We start from the raw sequence: 23,534 nt of genomic DNA, 5'->3' as shown, positions 1-23,534 counted from the left end.
AGCCGGGGCACAAGCTATTCCCTGCCACTGAGATGTGTGTTGTGTGCACTGGTGATGCCCTGGAAACCAATCCTGTCTCTACCCTCTCATTCTCCCTCCCACCCGCTTCTCAGTTCTGGGCATGTGTGCCAAAGTCTTTGTCTTCCTTTCTTGGACTTAGTCCTTAATCTGTGCTATTTAGTAAAGGATCAGCAGTGAAATGCCAGTGTTTTAAAGTTTTGTTGTTGGATTTTAGAGTCTGCGTTAGGATATAGTCAAGGGGGCTTGCGACTTACTGAGAAACCTCAGTCTTTACCCTTGTCGTTGCTCATCACAAATGACAAGAGTTAAGCAAGGGTCTGGAAACTTTCTGTAGGGAAGTGGGGCAGAAGCTGAGTGTGCCCAAGAACACAGTAGGGCTACTGACTTGAACGTAATGGTGGGCAAGGTAGTTTTATCATTTATTCTCCAGTTGGATTTCTCACAGTAGCACCTCCAGCCTCCCTCCTTCCTTGGAGTCAGTCCAGAACAAAGCTGTTTGTTGAGCAAGTGCTGGGGTTTGCTGGCACCCAGCCTGCTGGGGCACCGGCTGGAGCACGGGCGGCTTTCCCCAAATACTGCTGAGTTGCCCCTGTGAAACCAGATGGAACTGAGAGAGACTAACACCCCACCTACACCTCTAGTCACTGCTCTGCTAGCCCCTTTTGGGGGAGGACAATCAGCTTTTTCCCTCTCAAAGACTTGCCACTGCAGTCTACCATCACTTGAGTCCAGTGGACTGGGGGCCCACCCTGAGTTCTTTACATCAGTGGAAGGCACGATTAAAATCCCTGCACAGCAGCTACAACATGGTTTGGTGGAGATGACAGGGGCAAGTCATCCCACATGCCTTCCCTTTGGTGTTTCCCAGCTGGTGGCCATCAGAGCAGTCTGGCTGTGGGACAAAGCTGTGAAAGCAGATGAGGGTAGCTGGGCCTTTTCTTCCCCTTGCCAGTCCCCTCTGCTTTGTTACCTTTCTGTGTGAGCATCTCCTGCTCTGATGGCAAAACGTCCCCGTTTCCCAAACGCTGGCATCTAGAGATAAACATCAGGCCAAGTCAGGCAACTCAGGTGTGAAATACATTTTAATAGAGTTTAGGGATCTGTAGTTTGTCTGTTGCTCAGCTGAGCATGGGCTGTCCAGAAGGTGAAGCAGACATCATGGGCAGAGGGGAGGCTGAAGGGGTGCAAGAGGGAAGGGAACAGAGAGAAAAAGGTCACAAGAAGCAAATGAGAGCATGGGTTTGTTCACGGATGTGCTTTAATATATTGCCCCACAGTACTATGTGCTGAGCCAGAGACTGACAGCACACACACACACACACACACGCACACCCGGTGTGGGACAGCAGTGCACTTCAACGCTAAGCTGCCGGCAAGCACAGCCCAACACAGCACAGCCCAACACGACACTGCCGGGGCGGAGGCGAGGGACGCGCGGGTCCCACCGGGGCTCGGTGCAGACACACGCCTGGGGCACAGGGACGCCGTAGGCCAGGACACGTACACACACCTACACACATGCACAACGAGAGCGAGCCGCTGGCAACACTCGGCTGGACACAGCTACGGGAGCGGCAGTGTCCGAGCACACCGGCCGACGCACAGATGGTCACCGCACATGCTTCGGCGTACGAGGGAACACACCGGGCAGACGCTCCCGTGGTCTGACACGTGAGCAGAGGCGCCCAGGCGTGGCCCTGCACAAACAACAGAGACACACAATGCCTAGATCCAGGAATGCTTATGACCCCACAGCAAGGGACAGGGCGTAGGCCGCTCTCTCATCCTTCACCTGGGTACATCTAGCCGGGGACACCTGAACTCGAGGGGTTTCGAGGTGAGAGGAAACCAGGTGACAGAGTGGGGAGAAAGAGCAAAAAAGGGAGCAGTGGAAGGAAAGGGGGGTTCAGAGTCTGTGAGGTGGGAAAGAGCAGCAGGGTGGCTGTGCCCTGGGGACAATGTTCAAAGAACACTTGGGTTGCGAAAGTTGTGTCCAGCGAAGCGTGCTTCATCGCCAAGCTCTTCCTCAATCCTGCAGGAGAGAGACAGCACACATCAGGCCCTTGTAGTAAGGGAGCATTGGAGGCACCAGGGCACCGGACAGGCAGCTCATCAGCAGGAAGCTGACGTGTGCCCGAGGAGCTCAGCTCCTGCCAGCTGCTGTGCCTGCAGGGCTGCACCCTCATACCAAGGAGGAGGAAAAGGGTCTGCCCCAGCAGCCTCCCTGGGATCCTACTGTCATCTCTGTGCCTTGTCTTTATAGCATTTCACCCACGAGTCCCGTCTACCCTTGGGCTTTCAGCTTCTCCCACCCAATTAGTCACTCCCCCGTTCTCTCTTCTGCATTCCCATCCCTGGAGCCCCTTACCTCATGAGCTGGTTGTATTTAGCCAGGCGTTCAGACCTGCAGGGAGCACCCGTCTTTATCTGTAAAGCATTCCCCAAAGCAAACACTGTAAGACACTGTTATGATTTGTACCAGTTTCCCATGGCAGAGCAGGGGATTCTGTTTTGACACCCCTTTGCTTTCCTCCAGGCCTGTGCATGGCCTGGGGTTCACCTACCTGCCCAGTGCACAGTCCTACAACCAGATCAGCAATGAAGGTATCTTCAGTCTCCCCAGATCGGTGGCTCACCATCACACCCCATCCATTCTCCTGGGCTAACTTGCAGCTGCAGGAAGTAAGAAATGCAGTCAGTAGCTCCTACTCCTATAGCCACCACGTGCACAGGGTAAGATCCAGGGACCCTCTGCTCCCACTCCCAGCATCCTACACTCTTGTAGAGACACAAGGCTATTGACCCAGTGCATAGTGTGACACCTTGCTGTGGTTCATCATTCACAGGACAACAAGGGCAGTGGGCTGGACTTACGCTTGGATGGCCTCTGTGACAGATCCAATCTGGTTGACTTTGAGCAGGAGGCAGTTGCAGGCTTTCTCCTCAACAGCTCGCTCGATGCGCTTGGGGTTCGTCACTGTCAGGTCATCTCCCACTATCTGAATCCCCACATTAGCAGTGAACTTAGACCAGGCCTCCCAGTCATCTTGGTCAAAGGGATCCTCAATGGAGACCACTGAAAGGACAACAGAAGAGACACGAGTCAAAGCTGCCTCCCTTCCCACCCCAAAAACACGGAGCGTTTGTGCCTGGTCAGTGCGCAGCCCCAGTGCTGGTTCCCTACTGCCCTGCACAGCAGCTCACCTGGGTAATCACGTACAAAGCTTTGGTAGAGGTCGCCCAGCTCATCTCCAGAAATGTAGCGGCTTGGGTCATCTGGGGACTTGAAGTCCAGGTCGTATTTGCCATCACGGTAGAACTCGGAGGCTGCCACATCCATACCAATGACAATCTTGTCCGTGTAGCCTGCCTTGTCAATAGCTTCCTTGAGCAGCTCCAGAGCTGAGAGGAGAATTGCAGTCAGGAGAGTCAGCCCATGCAGAGAGCTCTGCCTTTTGGTGGGAGCCTCCCCTGGAGAGGTCCCTAGAGCCACTAAGAGTCTGGTGGTGTGATGGAGAGGTAGAAGGGAGCCCAGAGCGCAACAGAAACATGCCAAGGAGCTGTAGAGGCTGTGTCCAAAAGGACAAGGAGGAATTAAAATGCAATCCCACAGCTCAAAGACAAGTTTGTGGAAGGCCTCGTAAAAGTGTGCACATGCATAAAAGGTTTGTATGGAGAGGCTGTGACAGATCGAGGCCACCCCAAGGAGAGGGAGCTTAGAAACACTCCCTAATACAGGAGGTCAGTGACACTGAGGCATCATCTTTTGAATCAGTCTGGGGAATGCTGTGAGCTGAGCGTAGGAACCCACAGCATTCCAGGCAGGGGTACCCCATCTCTGTAGGGCTCTCACCTTCACTATTTTCCAGGATGTTGGGGGCAAAGCCTCCTTCATCACCCACATTGGTAGCATCTTTGCCATACTTCTCCTTGATGACGCTCTTGAGGTTGTGATAGACTTCAGCCCCGATGCGCATGGCATCGCGGAAGCTTTCGGCTCCCACGGGCAGGATCATGAACTCCTGCATGGCCAGTTTGTTGCCTGCGTGGGAACCTCCATTGATCACGTTGAAAGCCTGGAAGAGTCCATAAGAGAGTCAGAGCTGAACTGGTCTTGGCACCCCTTAGAGGTGGCTCTCAGATGTGTCACCATGCCCATTCGTGCCACATCCCACAGGGTAACATAAGCACATTAGCTACAACCATCAGACCATAGGCACATAAGCCTGGAGTCTTCCTTCCCGTAGTGGCTCAAAGCAGATGGTTGGAGAGGATTTTCCCACCTGTTTCCCTCTCAGAGATCTCCTGAGCTATGTGTGTTTATCTATGTGGTGTTAACCTGTACGTGTTTATCAACAATGCTGTAGGTCTCTCTTCCAGGACCTTTTTTCTTGACCCTGAGAAAATTTTAGCATCCACAACATCCTTTGTGAAGGAGTTTCTCAAGGCAGCTTCCCCTGGTGTGAAGACCCATATGCCCTTGTTTTGAACTGTGCTCCAGAGGGTTTGCATGATGCTCTCTGGCTCCTGTGCTAAGAATGAGATTCTCAATCAGCCCCCCACCACAACCTCTGCTGTATCCTCCTCAGGTTCCTTTCTTCCAATTGAAACTTGACAAATCTCAGGCCTTGGTTTGCTTCCCTGACAAGTGCAGTGCACTCAGCAGATGTCTCAGTCCCATATTCCTTTCCTTATCTACCTCCTAACACCTTTGAAATTTCTTTTGGAAATACCACTCATTTGGAGTTTCTGAAGGCAGATGTCAAGGACAGAGGAGTCTTACTGGCACAGGAAGGATGAGGTCAGAGTTGCCGGCCAGGTCAGCGATGTGCCGGTACAGGGGCACATCCTTCTCCGCAGCTCCCGCCTTGCACACGGCCAGCGAAACTCCCAGGATAGCGTTGGCACCAAACTTGGCTGTGGGCAAAGGAGGAGATCAACTTTTCAGGTGGAAATATCCTGCCCAGTGGGTGCCCTTGCCAGCTCAGGCTTGGGCTCACCACAGCTCTGACAGTGCCCCCTGCTCTAGCCCTGCAGCCTCCCACGCTCATAACTTCCCAGCCAAAAAGAGGGAGGAATTACATTTGTTCTCTGTGCCGTCCATCTCAAGCATCAGATTGTCTATCTTCTCTTGATCCACAACAGAGAGGCCCTGCAAGAAAGAAATAGCTCCTGAGAAGGGGATGATTGGAATAGCTGCTGGCTCTGGTGTGCGGGAAAGCAGGTGTTGATGGAGAAGCTGGGGGGTACAAGGACCTTTTCAGCTTGTGGAAGAACATATACACACAAAGCTCTGGAAACTGCTGCCTTGGTATTTAGTCAGGTTAGGTAACCATGATGGTGTTGCTGCAGTGCAGTGTAGATATACCCACAGTGGAGCCCTGCAGCCCAGGCAAGGCCACGCATTACTGGGGACACAGGACTCCCTTGGGGATTTACCCAGCCTTTTGGCAGCTTCCAGGGAGCTTTGTGGTGCTGTGGCCACACAGAAGCTAGGCAGAACAACAGAACATGTTCAACCTCAAGCAAGCGAATGTAGACTGGATGGAGCCATCCCCATGAGGGAGGTGGAGAGCAAGATTAGTCCCAACACAGGCAGCCCTCCACCAGGCTGAGTATTTTTCAGGGGTGGAGAGAACTGGGCTCTCGGCCAGAGCCAACCATGGCTACATGGCGTGTAATATGTGGCTTCAGCTCAGCTCTCCTCAAAGCAGGCTCCAGGTCTTCAGGTGTAAACAGGCTGCAGACGTGACACCACTGCTCTGCAAGGCTGTGCCAGACCCTGCACGATACAACCATTGCTCACCACACCAGGATGAGGCCACAGACATGTGGATGTGATTCAGTGCTTGAGGGGGAGCACAGCTGAAAGAGGGAGTGAGCTCTACAGGGAGCACCGGGGGGACTAGTTAGGCTGCACAGATGCTGCAGTGGACCAGGAAGCGTTAAATCCTTTCCTCCCAGAGAAAAGATTGCTGTGGACACACACAGGCATGGAGGGCAGGAGGGGTGTGCCCAGGTTCACAGAGAGCATTGCTATGTCTGTCAACCCAGTGAGATGAAGAGAGGCAGAGACAGAGATCAGGGGACAGAGATGGACCAGAGTAAGCGTTGGACAAGGGAGAACAAAGAGAAATCCTTACAGAGCCCACGAGAGCTGGGGCGACAGTGCTGTTGATATGATCCACGGCCTGCAGGACCCCTAAAGAAGGGAAGAGGCAGAGAAAGAAAGAGAGAGAGAGACAGAGAGTGAGGCAGAGAGGAGTGGAAAGAGGGAGGGAGAGGACGGATAGAGAGACTGAGAGAGGGAGACAGCAAGGGAAGATCGAGGCCTGATCTTTCACTTTACACTAGGTCTGTGCCTCTGTGGTCTCGCTGTGGGCAGTGGGACACATCCGTGTCACACTGATGGATGGGCAGTACCCTCCAGCAGAGCCCCACACACAGGCAGCCCCGAGGATGAGCTGTGGAGCAGGCATCTCCCCACCTTTTCCAAGGAAACGTGACTTGTCATTGTCTCGCAGCTCCAGCGCTTCGTAGATACCAGTGGATGCTCCACTGGGGACAGCTGCACGAAACATGCCTGGGAAACAGCAAAACGAGGTGTGAGACAAGCAGAGGGTGAAGAGGAAAAACCCTCATGCACCTGCTTCTGCCCTGCTTTCACATGAAAGGATGCAGCAGCTGCTTGTGCAAATGGATGGCCCCACTGGCTGGCTGCTCATGGCTGGTCTTCTCAGAGGTGGAGCACCTCAGTGGCAGAAATAAATGCACCCAGGGCTTCCAGACTGAGGAACCTGGATGTCAGGCACCCAGAGATTTGCACTGATCCCAGAACTGTGTATGACGAGTGGAAGTCAGGTTCCTCAGCTCTCCTCCTGGTTCCAGAGGCAGCCTGACTCACAGCCACCCTCAGCTTCCTCCCCCTCAGACTGAGGTTTCTGCCTCACTGAAGAAGGAAGACAATGGTTGGATGCCTGCTCTGGCCTCTCACTGCTCCTCATCCCTCAGCCCAAGTAGTTTTGGGCCCAGTGCAAATGCAGCTCTTCCAGTTGAGACCCATGCATGGACACACCTGCACAGAGATCTCAGGGACAGAGCTTTACCCCTGCCATGAGCATGGCCATGGATGTGCTACCAAACTTCCACTGTGCCCCAGGACTAAAAGCACAGCTGCAGCAGGGGGATGATGAGAAGGTGCATAAATATTTATGATAAAAAAACCTTCCATCCCTGCTACGAGCAGGTGCATGGCTCAGGCCACATACAGGACAGCCAGCTGTCTTGTCGTGATTTGCCTGGCACATGTGCAGAGCTGCTGAGCACAGGCACAAGCAGAGCCATGAGCAGAGCTTTGGTCTCTGCCTCTTCCCCTGGCTTGTTGTCTGCTGGGGGTTCACCAGTGAGGACCCTCCATGCTCTCGGCATGCCAGGCTGCTGCACAGCACCAGCTCTGCTGCGGTGGGCAGGGCTTTCCCTCCGTCTTTCATCATCCTCAGCCTCATACCTTTGTGTGTGTACAGGTCCACCTCAACAGTGGGGTTCCCACGGGAGTCTAGGATCTCGCGGGCATGGATCCTCTCGACTGCCATGGTGAGTCTGTGGAGAGAAGAGGACAGGATATGTTCAGCTCTGAGATGCTCCAGGATGTGGTGCTCACCCCTACTATGTCTAGACTGACAGAGAGAAGGAAATTAAAGGAAAAGTGAGCTTAGAAATTTGGGCTAAAACTATTTGCCCCAGGAAATTTAGAAATTCACTCAGACTACAGGAATCTACAAACATTTTCCCAGGAACTGGCTATCTATTTGAATTTACTCTGTCCCTCTGCTGCAGATGACAAACTGGGAGCTCTCTCTGCCTCTCTCCCTGCGTCACGGCAGAGCACCCAATATGAGCCTGGATGGCAGGGATGGGGAGGGTGCCACGGCAGCAGACAGGGAGGGATCAGCTGGCGCAGCGGGGAGGTGCCCCTGGCTCTGGCGTCAAGGACGGGGCACCAGCTCCTGGCATCTCCTGTCCCCTTGCCGGGAGGCGAGGACAGTGCCTGCCAGGCCAGACAGCAAGCGGCTGCTGCGTCCCTGTGCAGGGAGCAGGGAGCCAGCTGAGTGTGATGGGCAGGGCAGGGGGCAGCCAGCCAGTGGGGACCCCCAGCCCCTCTCCAGCCCACGGCGGGGGAGCCATCCCAGCCTGACTGTCCCAGACCCCAGCCATGTCCCCCTGTCGAGTGCCTGCTCAGCCTCTGTGTCCCCCGTGAGCTGCAGGGTCAGGCTGTGCCAGGGCAGTGGGAGCGTGGAGCCTGGCAGCCCAAGGAACCATCTTGCTGGAGGCCACAGTCGCTCAGATGTGGCAAAGAGGGCTCTGAAGAGAGCGGGAACCTGGCCCAGCTGCCAACCCTTACCCTTCCCTCTGCTCCTGAAGGGGAAGCAGATGAGACCGGGCTGGATCTCTGTTGGATGAGGAGGGTGAGGAAGCCTAGCATTTTGAGGCACCTGGTTAAACCTGAAGTAGAAAACATGCTGGTGGGTGATGATGGCTGTTTGAAAGAGCTTCTCTTGCTGCAGTTTGCTCTCTAGGGGTTCCAAACCAGCTCATTCCTCCCATGCCACCTTCTCATTCCCCCGGCTGCAGGTCTGTGCAGTGCCAGGGTGCTGCAGTAAGGTGTGTCCCCCCATGCTCCCAACACTGCCAGGTTTTCCTCCCCTGGCTCCCATAGATGATTCCCTCAACCCTGAGCAGGGCTGGCAGAGGCCGGGGTAGTCACAGAGCCCCAGCCAGGACCTCCCCGTGGTGTGTGTGAGCAGGGGTACAGCCAGCACAGCGGCAGGGGGGGAATGAGCTTGAAGCAGCACATCACAGCACTGAGGGGAGCTGAGAAGCAGGATGGGGAAGCCAGAGTCAGCGCTTGACCCCACTGCCCAGGGTGGGTGGAAATCACAGGGCTGTGAGGAAATCCTGCTGCTGCTCTGAACTTTCAGCCAGAGCTTCTCGTGTGGGGAGTTTCAGCCAGCGACTCCAGGGTTCTCTGGAGCCTGCACAGGGCCCTCCACCATGTCCATCTGGGCTGGGATCCCCCATCAGCCGCTTTGGCAGTGCTCCTGACACCATCTGGCACACGCCACAGGAACTTCCTCCAGAGTCGTGCCGGCGCAGCCAGCCGTGAGCTTCCTTTTGCAGCAGTGTCCTGGCCATGCCTCAACAGCCCCCATTGGGTAGAGAGGGACAGGACCCCGCTTAAAGCCATCTTTGACAGCAGAGCCCTGCCAGATGCTGTGCCTCTCTGCTTATGTGGTCACGTTGCCCCATGTCACATCCCTGTGGCCACATCCACCTGCCCTTCTTGGAGCCAGCTCCGAGGAAGCCAAATGACAACCCAAATCCAGCCTTGCCTGCCCCACCCCATCACTTGCATGATCTCCTCTCCCTTGTAGTCCTTTAAACCCTTTTCTCCACTTGTGTTGCTGCCCCATGTCCCCTGTGTTTGCTCTCTTTTGAACAGAACCACCCTGAAATCCCTGGCATCAGCTGCACTGTCCTGAAAGGAGGTCAGAGGCGGATAAGCTGGGATAAGGGATTGGGATGGAGCCATAGCTGGGAAGCCACAGACCACATCCAGGAAGAGAGAGGAGGCTGTGCAGCCCCCCGTGAACAGGGGCTGGGCAGCATACGGTGCTGCAGTGCCTTCCTGTGGGGCTGGCGCTGGCAGCAATTCCCTGTCCCCGCCAGGCCAGCACGGTGAAGACCTTTCCTCCGAGGCACCGCCACCAGTCCCGTGTGTGCTGCGATTCCCCCGGGCTGGGCACTGCTCCCAGGAAGCCCGCACTGCTGCAGTGTCGTGACTGATGCAGCTATTGCTTGCCTGACTGTCAACTCCTCTCCCTGCTCTCCCCCTCCCCTGTGGTATGGGGCTGTGCAAATAGGAAAACATCCCCTCTCCTCCCTCCCCCTCCCTGAGCGCCCGTGTTTATGTCAACACCTTGGGAGACCGGGGGGGCTGGTCCGCTTTGAGGCTGGATCCTTTCCCCGGCGGTGCCCAGGCTGAGCGTTGCCTTCTCCCCACTAGCACCCCTCCCCCCGGGAAAGCTCCATCCCGCAGCACCTCCCGACAGTGCCCTTGGGAGCACCACCTATCTTCGTTGGTTGCCCCCGCTCCTGCAATTCCCTGGGTTCACGTCTGAAATGATGACTGCCGGGAGGGGAAAAGGCGGGGGGGCCGGGGGGGGGGGGGGGGGGGGGGGGGGGCTTGGGAAGGAGGGAGTACCTGAAATTAAAATACGAAAGAAAAGTCAGAAGGATGGGGGTGAGGAGAGAGAGGTGGGAGGAGCAGGGGGAGGAAGTGAGGGGAGTTTAGTTGTTAATGCCGCTCACCGTGGTCCTTCTCCGCAGGGACCCCAAAGTGCGTGTGGGGTGTGGAGGGCACAAGGTGGGCAGCAGAAACATGCATGCGGTGAGGGGGTGCTGGCCGTGGGGAGACACTTACCTTCCTAGGGCAGGGGTGGACGAGAGATTGAGAAAGTGCTGGTAGAAAGGAGAGAGGACGAAGCTGAGGAGGGATGCAGGACCTCAAGGGGAGATGATGTGTCCTCTAAGCCAACGGTGGCGGCAGCAGCAGGATGGAGACGCCCCTGATAGGGCCGGGACAGCAGCATGTGACCCAGAGCTGCGATGAGTCAGGATTTAGCAAAGCTTTGCAAACAGCACGTAGGGGATGGAGAGAGAGAGAGAGAGGCAGGCAGCAAGGGATAGACGTAGACAGATGAGGGTGAGAGAGCCAGGGAATAGGAGTGGGTGTGCAGGATAAACAATTCCAGTCACTCCAGGCTCATTAATTACTTTTATTCAAATCAGAAAATCTTGCAGGATTTTTGGGAGTCATAAATCGAACCACAGAACCTGTAACTCTCCCCTTTCCCCTCTCAGGCCTACAGAGAATAGAACATATCAGTGCAGTGACTGCAAAAACACTGCAGTGCCTCAGGGCAGCTTCCAGGACCAGGGTGGGTAGCACTCCTTGTTTCTCCAGAGTAAAATGAGGTGAAGCTGGTACCTACAGCTCTTACTTTCCCAGCCTCACATATGGGGAAAGGCATCTCCACATCCTGACACCCTCTGGGAACAGGTGTTAAAAACGGGCCACTCAGTCACTCAAGAAATTCTTCCATGTCTGGAAGAGTCGCATCATCCCATCGCATCATTCCGTTTCCTGAAGTAGGGAAGAGGAAGTTAATGACTCCATGCCCGATGTCTCTTCCCCTTTCACTGCCCCCTTCTGCTAGTGGGGTCAGGAATGGCAGCAGGGTTGCATGCTGGCCACCACAACCAGGTTGCAAAGCCTGGCCTCTTTTTCAGGCCCTTGTGCTCTTAAGACTGACATCCCTCACCCTTCTCCTCACGTAATACACTGGAGGAGAAGCTTTATCAGCATGTTTGATCCTTTTTCTTTCTCTTCACCTCCTTCTTATCCCCACATCGTGTTGCTCTCACCTTTTTTTTTTCCAGCCTTGTCCGACGGATTTGCTCTGCCTCTTCCCGCTCATCTTCCTCAATGAATTCCTTGTCGAGGCGTTGCAGCTGTGGCAGCCGGGACAGGACCTCCAGCCGGTAATCGGGTTCTTCAGCGCATGGATTGTCCATCAGCACCAGTGCCTGCAGCATGGGGAGAACCTGCAGTTTTTCCACCTCCTGAAAGCTTCTGATCCCATTGCTCCTGAAGAAAAGGAAGCACAGAGAGCAGGGGAAGGAGACCCATGCAAGTAGTGAAATCCCTTTGGAACAGTAAGTGGATAAGACAGACAAAGCAAAACTTAGCAGCATGAGGGACCATAGACCTTAGACCATAGATCTGTCACCTAAGATCCAGATCTGTCTGCAGCTCCCCAGACTGAGGGACAAAAAGGACATCTCCTCTGGATTCCTCTGTGCTCAGACAGTCCATTGAACCGTGTGACATCACCATGGCCCCGCATGGCAAACGCCAAGAACTAAAGGGCATTTGCAGGCAGAACACAGAGAACATGCTTCGAGGGATACAACTGACTTATGGCAAGGAATGAAAAGCCTGGGGTGGGCTATGAGAATGACTAGAGAGGCAGATATTTTCTGAGCCCAGGAAAGGCCCTGGCTGTTACAATGCCTAGACAGCTGCTGAGCACCAGTCAAGGATGATAATATCAACCCATCCCTACCAGGTAGGTCTTCAACTTCCAAAAAAAACCCCAGAAAATTCTAAAGATCTAAATGGGAGTGCAGTCTGTTGAAGGGATCTCTGTTCCCAACACAGAGCAGGGAGGACCCACCGTAGATTGAGGTACTGCAGGCACTTCATGCTATCAGAGAATCCATCCAGGGCCTCAAGCTTGTTGTCACGCAGGTGCAGAGTCTCCAGCTGCTCTAACTCCTCAAGGCCTTCAAGGCTGCAAATGTTGTTCTGGGCCTGAGCACCAGGGAGGCAGGAAGAGAAAAGGAAAAAGGCGACACACAGGAGAGGGAACAGCAGTTATTTCTGGCCATTAAAGCTCTTTCTACCCTTCAGACTCCCTGCCACTCATAACACAGCCTTCTCTGAAGCTAGATCAGATAGTTCAGGGTCTAAGGGTTCAAAGGATTCATATTTAAGGACCAAAAGTTTGTTGGAAAAGTGTTTCATGGAGCATCATTGGTGTCTGAGAAAAAACCACAAGTGAATACTCCACTGCCGGCACAGCACCCCTTTCAATGGAAGTGCCAAATCTGGGCCTCAGAGAGCAACAGCATGGAGGGGAAAGCACACCTGAACCTAAAATGTGTGTGTTTAAAGGATGAGTAACCAGCCCCTCTCAGTCCAGGTATCCTCCAGTAGCTGCCTCTCTTACGGGGGAAATCTATGACCAAGAAGTCCCTTCTACCCCTCTGGGCTGTGTCTTCAGGAAGTTTAAAATTCACCATCACTGAATTTCATTCACTTCACTGGGATGTGGGTTAACGAAGCAGGGAAATACCGAAGCTCTGAATTTCAAGTCTAGTTTCACAGCAGGATTTCGGCTGGAAAAGACCACTAGAGGTCTCCTGCCCAAGCGAGGGCTCCCCGCAGTGCCAGCACCTACGCTCTGCTCTGTCAGGCTGCTCACCGCCTTGTGCGGCCAAGTTTGGAGAGTCCCTGGTAGTTATCGTCTCCCCGCCACGTTCTCCAGCCTGGAGCTGAGCAGGGCTTCCCTTGCCGATGTGGCTCGGGGCTGCAGTCGCTAAGGATGCTGAGACCTGAATGAAAAACGGGGTGAGAGGTGCTGTTGTGCTCTCTCCCTGTGGGCAATACCTGAGGCTAAAAAAGGGGCACAGGCTGAACTGGTGGGATAGGAGAACATTTTAGGGCTGAGTCATTCAGGAGAAGAACATTTTGTAGAAAAGGAGGATTTTAATAGAAAACTGGACAAAGGAGAATCTGGACCAGCTGGGCCAGGTAAAAGGAGTAACACCAGGACAAAAAGAGGAAAGTTGTGCATTTAGTGAAGGCCATGTGAGCAGATTTAGCAGTCAAGAAGGATTAGGACATTGTACCTCAGAGAAAATCGTGAGCTGGTGTGGGTGGGGAGCTCACTGATCACTGGTTTATAAAAGGAATAGTAACCTCCCATCACTATCACTTTCTTCATCACTTCAGTGTGAATAGTTTTACCAGCTCTGGCCTTGCAAGCACTAGCAGGACAACGCAGAATGGATATTTTTCAGACTTGTTTCATTTATCCCCTAAATCAAACAACATTCTGTCTGACATCCCATCACCCTCCCTTAGATACCAGCTCTTCACCCAGATGTGATGCCCCTGTTCCTTAGGGAAAGTTACCATATGTTGCCCATGATTTCCTCTCCCCTTCCTGCACACTCCACCTTTCTCTAGTTAGCCTTTGCCACCACTCCTGCACCACAACCAGGAGCTAACATAGCCCTCCTGTGACCTTCAAAGTGATGCAAGTGCCACACGGTACACAGCCAGCTTGTAGTCTTCCTGCTAGTACATACCACTTTTTACATACTAAATTTCATCTGCAGCTATGTCATACATTAACCAAATGTGGTTCAATTCCTTAAATTGAACCTTCTGTCTTGAGCCCTGTCCTTGAGGTATCAGCTGCACCTACCCAAGGCTGAAGTAAAACCAAAGTCTTGGCACAGAAACCAAAGCATTACTGGGAGAGATTTCCCTGCAAAATGATTTAATGAGCAGGTGGACATGGGAGACAAATTCAAGCCCCAAAGATTCTTGAGAGTCAGTTGTTCTAGTTTTAATAATCACCCCTTGCAATTTTCCCATTTCACATGGGCAGCTCAGAAACCCCTCAGTCATGCCAGGAACCTTTCCTCAATAGAGATGCCCCGTTTGCTTCCCCACAATAACTCACTAAGTTATGGGTATGCTTTGAAATGCTGTTTTGTATCTAGTGACTTATCCACTTCATCCATTCTTGGAGCATCTCTAGAAATGAAATCCCAGTTTTCCACCGGAAAATTACAGGCAATCTCAGCTAGCAATCTCCTCAGTGTTTTCTGCCAGGGAATCTTGATGAAAAGAAGCCACATAATTTTTCAAAGCCTTTCTCATATTTAATTGCTTTTCAAGAGGTAGTGACTCAGGACATCTGTTTAGTCTTTGCAAGCTGTAGCATAGTGTGATGCATGGGGCTAAGCCATACATACTCTCTTCACTTGCATCTCTCGGAGTAAATGCTTCCTTGAAGCAATTGTTTATGGTATTAAGAAACTGCTTCTCCTATCTTAGTTGCACTGCATATTGAATCAATTTCTTTTTTGGCAGCTGTAGGTGTGAATCATATAATTGTGCTGGCTTTAAACCAGTACTTGATTAGGCTCATCAGAGAGGAGAAAGAGGCATCGCCTCCCTTTGTGACCCAAAGAGCAGAGCTGTTGCTTTGCCCAGTGACCTCCAGTGGTCCCAGAGCACACGGAATACAAGCTTGCCTAACAGTGCCTGAAGGGGAAACTGCCCTCCTTGGAGGAGGCTGTGAGGGAAGAACCCGATGCACTGAACATCGACTCCTCTGTGATTTGAGGTTCGTGGCCCCTCCCTTTGTGCTATCTGGGCTGCAGGTGCCGGGCTCTGCAGCAGCTCTGTTCCACTCCCCAGGATGGCTGATCCATTACCAGATAGAGCTTCTTGAGCTTGGAAACATCGAGCCCTGCTGTGGTCTTTATACTGTTTCCTCGCAGCTCCAGGACTTGCAGGCTGGACAACTGGTCATGACTCAGGCCCAGCACTGTCTGGATTTTATTTTCTGAGTGCCAGAGGAGAAGAAACAACAAAGTTAATCCCACCTTTCAAAGAGAGTGTCCCCACAAGAATGAAGAGAGGTGGTCTGTATCACCTTTCAGGCTGAGGTTGGCTAGGAGAGGGTGAGCAATGCCCTCCACATCCTTGATGTGGTTGCGATCGAAGCTGATGACCTGGAGGTAGGGCAGCTCCTGCATGCTGGCACTGGTGAGCAGATTCCCATCCACCTTCAGCCAAAGCAGCTGGGTTAGGCTGCTCAGTGGGGACAAATCTTGCAGCTTGTTCTTTGACAAATCCACATACCGCAGGTGAATGAAGCGTTTGAGGAGGCTGATGTCTGTCAGGCCCCTGAGGGAGGGAGAATGTGAATAAAATACCTCTCATATTTCCCCACTAGCAGCTTTTGGGTTGCTCCTTGCCACTCCCGTAGGAAGAGCAACCTTCTCTCCCACTTCCCTGCTGTCCTAGAAAGCCTTGCTGAGAGAAGGAAGGAAAAGGTGATAGGGACAGGCCAGTCTGTAAACAAGGATGAATGGTAAGATTGGACCTGCTTTCCTGGCAGAGGGAGTACTTATTCCCACTGAATTGTATCTGTCAGGACAGGGCACAACCAGAGCAAAAGGTAAGTGTTGGGGAGGGGTCTGTTAGCCAGTAGTGTCAACACCAAGGACTATGTGGAAGGACTTTCCTAGTGGAAAAAATGGTAATTGAGATCCTGTGAGGCTGCTGAAAGAAACAGTCCTACTGGGGCTTTTGTTAGGTCCAGGGTTATGCAGGTGTGCTGGGGAGACTGAGGCTCCAAGGTCAAATGTCCCAAGGCCATTGCGGCACTGTATTTACAGCTGCCTGCTTTAAAGGTTAGCAGTTAGCAGGACAGATGTCAATGGACATTTCTTGAAGTGCCTGTAGGGAGGTCACTCTGTTCAGGTCCCCCTGTGAGAACACAGTCCAGAGCGATGGGCAGGCTGCCCTCAGCCTTGGGGGACACTGATGTTCCCAGTGGTGCGTCTGGCCGCGGTGGAGGCAGTGCCCAGCCCAGGGCTGAGGATAGACAGGCTATGCTGAGGCACAGACTGGAATCCAGGTGGTCAGAGAGCAGGGCCTGGATATGCTCCTACCCCACGTGGCCGGTCACCAGCTTGCGCCACAGCAGCTCCATGGCCAGGGAGAAAGGGGCTTCTGCCGCGTCAGGCATTGCACTCACTTGTCTTTGGCTTCAAACTTCACATAGGCGTGGGCCAGCCCATCGCCGGTCTTACTGAGGAGAGAGAGGCCCTCCTTGACGACTTCCTCCGTCAGGGGACGGGGACCCGGCTCCTGGGAGAGAAGGAGAGAGCACAACGCCAGCGCTGGCGCAACCGCAGCCAGGCGGTGCTGACGGCCTCCCCCTCACCTCTTCTTCTTCCTCCTCCCTCTCCTCATCCTCCTCCTTCTCCTCCTCCTTCTCCTCCTCCCCTTCCAGCTCCTCGTCCTCCATCCTCCCGGGGCAGGCCGCGCTTGCCGCTTCCCGCGGCGGCAGCTCGCCCAGGCCCGGCCGCTGCCATGGGAACGGGGGCGGGCGCGGAGCCACGGCCGGGGCGGGCCCGCCGCTGTCCCCGCAGCGCTTCCCCGCGGCCCGGAGAGCTCCGAGTGTCACCACACGCGCTTTGCGATGCCACTCCACCTTCTCAGCTGGGTGACATCTGCATTTGTTAGCGTATCCAGAGAACCGAAGGATTAATTCGGTGGGAAGGGACCTGTGTGCGCGCCCCATCTCAAAACGGGGCCGGTTCAAAGTCAGGCTGGGCTGCACAGGGTGGTGGTCAGTCGGGCGGTGAATGCTTAATTAACCCCTAATTTACCCTCTGGTGAATGTTTAGTTAACATGTTGAGCAGGGTCAGCCTTGGGCTCTGCATGAAGCCTCCCCGAACACGACCACCTGGATGCCAGGAAGGGGTTTTTGGGGCACACTGCTCCAGCCCTCTCCTCCAGGCTGTGGAGCCGGGAAAGGCTGAGGCTGCCCGTGCCCAGCCGATGCCAACAGCACCGGGTGTTTACCAGCTGGGAAGGCTACTAGAGCTGACAGTCACCAGTGATCTGCAGTTAATACAAAGTCCAAGGCTCTGCTGCCTTTCCCTCCAGTGCACTTTGCTCCTTTGTAGTGCCTGGGTAACATTAGTGTTAGATAAGCTGGTCCAAGCAGAGCTGGACACACAACCATCAGCCATCACCCCTCCTGCAAAGCATCCCTGTGCTCATGGCTGTGCAGCAAGCTACCATCTGTGTCCCCTGCCTTGTCCTGCTGGACTCCCCGGTGCTGACCTCTTCTCCTGTGCTACACATCTGAATTCACTCCCTGCTCATTATCACATAACCACAGAATGGTTTGGATTGGAAGGAACCTCAAAGATCATCTCCTTTCAACCCCCTGCCATCCCCCACCAGATCAGGTTGTTGAGGGCTCCACCCAACCTGGCCTTGAACACCTTCCGGATGGGGCAGCCACAACTGCTCCGGCAACCTGTTCCAGTGCCTCACCGCCCTCAGAGTAAAGAATTAATCTGCATATGAACACTTCCTTTCCTGCCTTGCTTCCTGCCTATACACCCCCTAATTACAGAAGGAAACCCAAATCTTTAAGCTAGAGAAATTTTATTTAGATTATATATACCCCAAACCTGATTATACTGATAATTAAGGAGGTTATGTGCTAAAAGCCAGCCCACACACTCACAGAGGAGCACAGGGCGATGATGGCAGGATGGGGAGCCCAAGCAGCACCTGCCAGGCTGCTTCCAGGCCCATCCCAGGAGCCATCAGCCCACTAAAGGCCCATTTCGAGGGGCACAGAGGCACAGTGGCAGGTGGGAACCCAAATTAAGGACTCAGAGAAAGGAACAACCCTGTCCAGCCCCCTCCCAGGGGAGCCTCAGCCCCAGAGCACCTTTAGGACTGGGGGTGTCACTGAGTTCAGGGCTGTGGGACACAGGACGGGATGCAGGGGAAGAGCATTGGGGAATTGCACTGGACTCATCAGGGAGTGTTTAGAGCAGGAACCAAAGGCAGGAAAGGGAGGGATCTAGGTGACTTATAGGGAAATGAATGTGGGATACAGGAGTAAAAAGGGCCAACCACATGCAAATGGTTTGTGATGGTTTGTCCATGTCCTGCCCCTGATCAGTGCAGCCTGTCCCATCTTCTCATTAAACTTTCACACTTTGGCCTGGGTGAGGAACTTGTGGCTAGAGGACCACAGGGAGTTGGCTACTGGGGGGCTGGAGAGGTTTGGATTGAGGGACAGCTACTGGGCAGCACCTGAGCCCAGCTGCTGGAAGGAGACACACTGTACACGTGTGAAAACTTCTGTAAACACACAGATGCTCACTAGTGCTCCTCCATCCTGCTCAGCTGGAGCAGGGGGTGGGATGGCTGCCAGTGCTGTGTGGGAGTGCTCTGTGTGCATGGATGTGTAAGCTGTGTGGCCAGCCATAGCTATGTTTAAGTGCAATATATTCAGTCACAGAATATTCTGAGTTTAAAGGGACACCTTTAAAGGTAATCACACAAGGATCATTAGGTCTGACATGCGTGTGTGGTGCCTAGTGGGAATATAAGCTCAGCCTGGCTATTGTTTGGGGCTGAGAATGCAGAGCCATCGCAGCCTCTCTCAGGCTGTCACATCTGGCACAATGCATTTTTCTCCAACAGCAACCTGTTTAAGATCCAACCACTACAGTTTGCTGTGAGGATCTGGCAGTATTTCCACTCCACAGAGCTGCAGTCCTGCCAGAAAGCAGACAAAGAGAAGAGAAACAACACTCCTGCTGATATATAAATGATTTTCCATGAGTTTATTCCTCATTACATGAATGCTTTCATGCCCCTGCATTCTCTCAAAGCAGCAAGATCAATGCCCAGCTCCCATCTGGGTTTTTTTATGTAGGTCACTCTCCTGGGCTCTTGTGCTGTGGGCAGGGCTGGGCAGGAGCTGACAGCAGAGCTGCAGCCAGTGGCCCATCCCTGAATGGTTCTACCCAGCCCCTGCAGCCTCAGGGCCCTTGTGTGCCCCTGCTGCATCACTGCTGCTCTGGTCATTATGACCCAATGGCCCCAAACTACAGCCATGGCCCAGCAGCCTCTCAGAAATGTGCTCTGGTTGTAGAAAACAGTGCTCAATTTTTTTTTTTTTTGCCTTTGAATTATCCTCCTTCTTTCCACATCACTCCACACACATACAGAGCTGGGAGCTGCTACCTCCTTGCTGCTGTCAGGCTCTTCCTTCTCAGACCACCTGATATTCTAGGAAGGAGATCCCTCCCATCCAGCTGGGCAGCAGGAAACTCCCCCAACAGTAGCAGGGCAGGCATCCTTGCAGCATCAGGCTTTTTCCTCCTTGCTTCCTCAGCTCCTGCCCCTCATCCCTCAGGTGATGCTGGCACTAGCAACTGCAACACTGCCCATAGGCTCCCAAGGATGTATGCCTCACAGCTAAGCTCCTCCTTGTGAGGCACTTCTTTTTCACCACCCTCAGTACTACCAAAAAAAATCAGCAGCTGGAAAGTAACATCAAGTCTTGCTTCCTCACCCACCAGCACATGGCTGAAAGCAGGCAGCAAGCACTGCCCCAACACAGGGCCTAAATAAAATCTTTGCCTGCACAGAGATGGAGCTGCTCCACTCCACGTTTAATGAGGAGTCATTTACCAGTCCTTACAGGCAAAGAGCACGGATGAGCACATTACTGAGCTTGCCAGGGAAGACTGGCTCACTGGTGGAACAGCCAGGTGCTCCAGCAACTACCAGAATAGTGATACAGATGGAAAAGACATAGTCAAATCACCACAGCAGCTCTTCTTTCCAAAGAAGAGCTGTTACATGGCAGAAGTAAGATGCAGACTGAACCTGTGCCATGCTTACTGGGGCAATGGTGGGCTCCCAGGGAAAAGCCCACAAAACCCTCTCTGCAACCAGTCACCTCCAAAGGCAGTAAGTTCTCTACACTGCTTGTCCCCAGAATGCTTCCAAATAAGATCCAGGACACGCCTTTGCTTTTTCTTTTTCATTTATTGTTCAGTACGGGACACAGGTGAGGTAAGACATCTCACAAGGGTCTAAGCTGACAGGCTCCTTGCTGATGGAGCTGAAGGATGCAAGAGACTGTGGTTCCTTTTTCCTTCCTGCAGCACCAGTGGCCCCCTCTCCCTGCAGGGCTGCAGGGGAAAGGGAGAGATACTGGCCAGGTGGGCTGTGGGCTCTTAACAGGTCAATGGGAAACTGAGAATTCAGCTCAGAGAGGAGACTGTCAAGACTCTGCTGAGACAGGCTCCTGCTAACAGGACTCCAACGTGGTGGGGGTGGTTAGCAGAACATCTAGAACAATGACTGTGGAGGGGGAAAGCCTCAAGGGAGGCCTCCGTACTGAGACATGTGCAACGAAAGGTCCCTTCTTGCTTCCATTTCTTAACCACAAGGGACGGCTCCTCATGGGGTACTTCAGTGTTTGGCATTGATAATATCCACAAACTCTGGCTTGAGAGAAGCTCCACCAACAAGGAAGCCATCCACATCATGCTGAGAGGCCAGCTCCTTACAGTTGCTGCCAGTGACAGAACCTAAGGAGGGAGCAGTGTTTTAAGGTCAGATGTGCCAGCTCTAAGAAAACAGGGCCAGGGCAAAGGCAAGACCGGCAAGGTACCAGCCGCCTCTTGCAGACAGCAAGACTGTCTCCCACATATCCAAAAAAGCTACCCAAACAAGCTAGAAGGTGATTTTTCATGCTCTGAAAGTCAAGAGTACCCTTGCCAGGCAGGGAATCATGTACAACTGCAGCAACAGGTATTGAAACTAAGCACTTCCTGCCCTGGAAAGTCTCTTCAGACTCACTTACCTCCATAGATAATCCTAGTTGACTGAGCAACAGCATCGGACACGTGGCTTTTCAGCCACCCCCGCAGCTTCTCGTGAACTTCCTGAGCCTGCAATAGAACACAAGAGTCCCACTGAGGCCTGAGCCACTCTCCACACAATTCCCTTCCAAAGACAAGGGAACACTCAGTAAGAATCTTCAGGAAGGTTTCCTGAGGGGGAAGGGTCAGTTGGCCATTTAGTCAGCCACCTCCCACTCATACCTGTTGGGGAGTTGCAGTTTTACCAGTTCCAATAGCCCAGACTGGCTCATAGGCCAGAACCACTTTACTCCAGTCCTTCACGTTATCTAGGGAGGAGGGAAAAGGTACAGGTGAGCACAGTACCCCCATGCTGGGAAGAGCAGAGGTGGAAAACTGCTAAAAAAACCCAAACCAGCAATTTCTTTTTCCTCTTACCAGCAATAGCCTTCGTCTGCTCAAAAACCACTTTCTCTGTTATGCCAGCTTCTCTCTCATCCAGCTTCTCTCCAATGCAGGCAATGACTCCAAGGCCCTCAGCCAGAGCATGAGCCACCTTCTGCCCAATCAGCTGGGAATGGAAAAGAAACAAGACAGCCAATAAAACAGGCCTACAGAAGCAGGTCTGGTTTAATTGCTCACTTTTTCAGTCTTTGCAGACCCATCTGAGCTGGACCATGTCTCCATTCTATGTGGCCACTCACCTCATCAGACTCTCCAAAAACATGCCTTCGCTCTGAGTGGCCCAGGATCACCCATGCAGCTCCAATATCTTTGATCATTGCTGGGCTGGGGAGAAAGGAGATGACTCACTGAAGGAAATTCACATCCCAGAGGCACCCTGACTTCACTCTCTCTGGGGCTCACCTGATCTCTCCTGTGAAAGCACCCTTTGGTACCTTGTAACAGTTCTGTGCTGCGACTCCAATCTTTGCATCGAGCTTCTGACGGGCAAAGTCAAGGTAGATGGCGGGGGCTCCACAAACCACCTCTGCAAGCAAAGCACATAGTTACCCCTGAGAGAGGCAAAGGGCAGAAACTGTACCCAGCCACTGATCCCAAATCCCAGCCCCAAGAAGTCATCCCTCTCTCCTGGGAAGGCATGGCCTGCCTCTCCTCACTGACATTTGGGGGACCCGACAGCCACAGGACAATCCCTGCTATCTGATGACTCAACAGCAGAGAGGAAAGCCCTTTGCAGGGGGCTGGACAGGCAATACCAAGCCGACGGCCAGGTCACGGGGGTCCCTTGGAAAGTGTCCAGATAAAACACCGAGTGAGAATCCCACTCTGCAGCCTGGGCCAGGCCGGGCCGAACCGGGGAGAGCCGCACCGGGTTGCGCCTGGGGTTGTAACCGGGCACGGCGGCGGGGCAGGGGCAGCAGGCGGGCCAGGGGCAGCGCAGCTCGGCTGCAGCGCGGTGCTCCGAGACCCCCGCTCCCGGGGCGTGGGGGCCAGCCCGAGGGGCGGCGTGAGCCTCCGGCACTGCGGGCCGCCCGCTCCCGCGGGGTCTCCGGGGACCGGCCGGGGGCGTCCCGGGGGTCGGGCCGCACGTGTCCGCCGGGCCCAAGGGAACCCGGATCCGGTTTCGCGGGTATATTTAGCGCCGCTGCCACGGGGTTATATTTAGGCCCCCGCCGCCCTCTGACATTTGCCGCTCCCCCGCCCGGGCCCGGGCCCGGTCCCCGGCTCCGCAGGGCCGTGCGGGACGTGCGCTACGTGCGGGCCGCGCCCTCACCGGTGTCGGCGGAGAGCTTGGCGCTGTTCAGCGTGTGGATGAGCTCGCCCAAGCTCTTCTTGTCGCCGTTCATCTTCCAGTTGCCCCCCACGAAGAACTTCCTGGGCGCCATGGCGGGAACGAGCGGGAGCGGGGCCGGCACCGGAGGAGACGCGAAGGTCAGCGGCGGCGACGGCGCGTGCGGCGCCCGGCGCCCTCCTTATAGCGCGGCGGCCGCCGAGGCCCCGCCCCAGCCCCGCCCCGCCCGCAGCCCCGCCCGCGTTCTCCGCCAGCCAGGCGGGGGTCACACAGGAGCCAGGGGGGTATTTCGACTTTTATTTTGTCCCTCGTGTATTTTGGCATGTGAAGGGCACACAAGGGGAAGCGCTGCTCGTGGCCCGCCTTGCTGCCCGCCCCACGCCCCCGCCCGGCAGGGCGGGCAGGAGGAACCCCCCCATTCACAAGCCACACGTACACACAAGCCCCCTCCTCTCCTTCCGGACAGCAAGGAGGTGGCATCATCCCACCAAGCAGCGAAGCACTAGGGCTGTGTGTCACGGGGGTGAGGACATTTCCTATAGAAACAGATATTCCCAACCCCCCGAAACCCCTTCACTCATGTCCACGGGGGCTCCAGCCCCCAGTCAATTAGTCAGTGAACTCTTGTCT

At 54.1% G+C, this 23,534-nt stretch overlaps 3 protein-coding genes across 3 annotated transcripts; all 3 read right to left on the bottom strand.

Moving 5' to 3' along the window:
• Positions 1-1,983: 1,983 nt before the first annotated feature.
• On the bottom strand, positions 1,984-7,613 carry ENO2 (enolase 2; the record flags this gene model as incomplete). The annotated part of the gene is made up of 11 exons (XM_082277779.1): positions 1,984-2,053; positions 2,390-2,448; positions 2,586-2,694; positions 2,896-3,097; positions 3,226-3,423; positions 3,875-4,097; positions 4,805-4,938; positions 5,104-5,173; positions 6,165-6,223; positions 6,509-6,604; positions 7,529-7,613. The coding sequence occupies 11 exons, from the start codon at positions 7,611-7,613 to the stop codon at positions 1,984-1,986; spliced, it is 1,305 nt and encodes a 434-aa protein (XP_082133905.1).
• Positions 7,614-11,142: 3,529 nt separating this feature from the next.
• On the bottom strand, positions 11,143-16,760 carry LRRC23 (leucine rich repeat containing 23; the record flags this gene model as incomplete). Its single annotated transcript, XM_082277778.1, is given in 8 exon segments — positions 11,143-11,224; positions 11,506-11,728; positions 12,318-12,454; positions 15,157-15,287; positions 15,378-15,631; positions 16,488-16,600; positions 16,643-16,664; positions 16,666-16,760. Coding segments are annotated over 8 exon segments (987 nt in total). The 3' UTR covers positions 11,143-11,212.
• Positions 16,761-20,307: 3,547 nt separating this feature from the next.
• Positions 20,308-23,077, bottom strand: TPI1 (triosephosphate isomerase 1). Its single transcript, XM_082279315.1, has 7 exons — positions 22,887-23,077; positions 22,016-22,139; positions 21,853-21,937; positions 21,587-21,719; positions 21,392-21,477; positions 21,151-21,238; positions 20,308-20,875 (listed from the first exon to the last, which is right to left on the bottom strand). The coding sequence occupies exons 1-7, from the start codon at positions 22,996-22,998 to the stop codon at positions 20,757-20,759; spliced, it is 747 nt and encodes a 248-aa protein (XP_082135441.1). The 5' UTR covers positions 22,999-23,077; the 3' UTR covers positions 20,308-20,756.
• Positions 23,078-23,534: the final 457 nt, after the last annotated feature.

The sequence above is a fragment of the Coloeus monedula genome (genome assembly GCF_965178545.1).
Source record: "Coloeus monedula genome assembly, chromosome: 3".
NCBI lineage: Eukaryota > Metazoa > Chordata > Aves > Passeriformes > Corvidae > Coloeus > Coloeus monedula.
This window is presented reverse-complemented; position numbering and strand designations above follow the sequence as displayed.

Excerpts from the sequence above, each read along its gene's own strand:
- TPI1 (XM_082279315.1), bottom strand. The coding sequence starts at position 22,998 with ATGGCGCCCAGGAAGTTCTTCGTGGGGGGCAACTGGAAGATGAACGGC. Across the intron at positions 22,140-22,886 it reads CAAGCTCTCCGCCGACACCG|AGGTGGTTTGTGGAGCCCCC; the intron begins GTGAGGGCGCGG and ends CTTTGCTTGCAG. Across the intron at positions 21,478-21,586 it reads GCAGACGAAGGCTATTGCTG|ATAACGTGAAGGACTGGAGT; the intron begins GTAAGAGGAAAA and ends CCTCCTCCCTAG.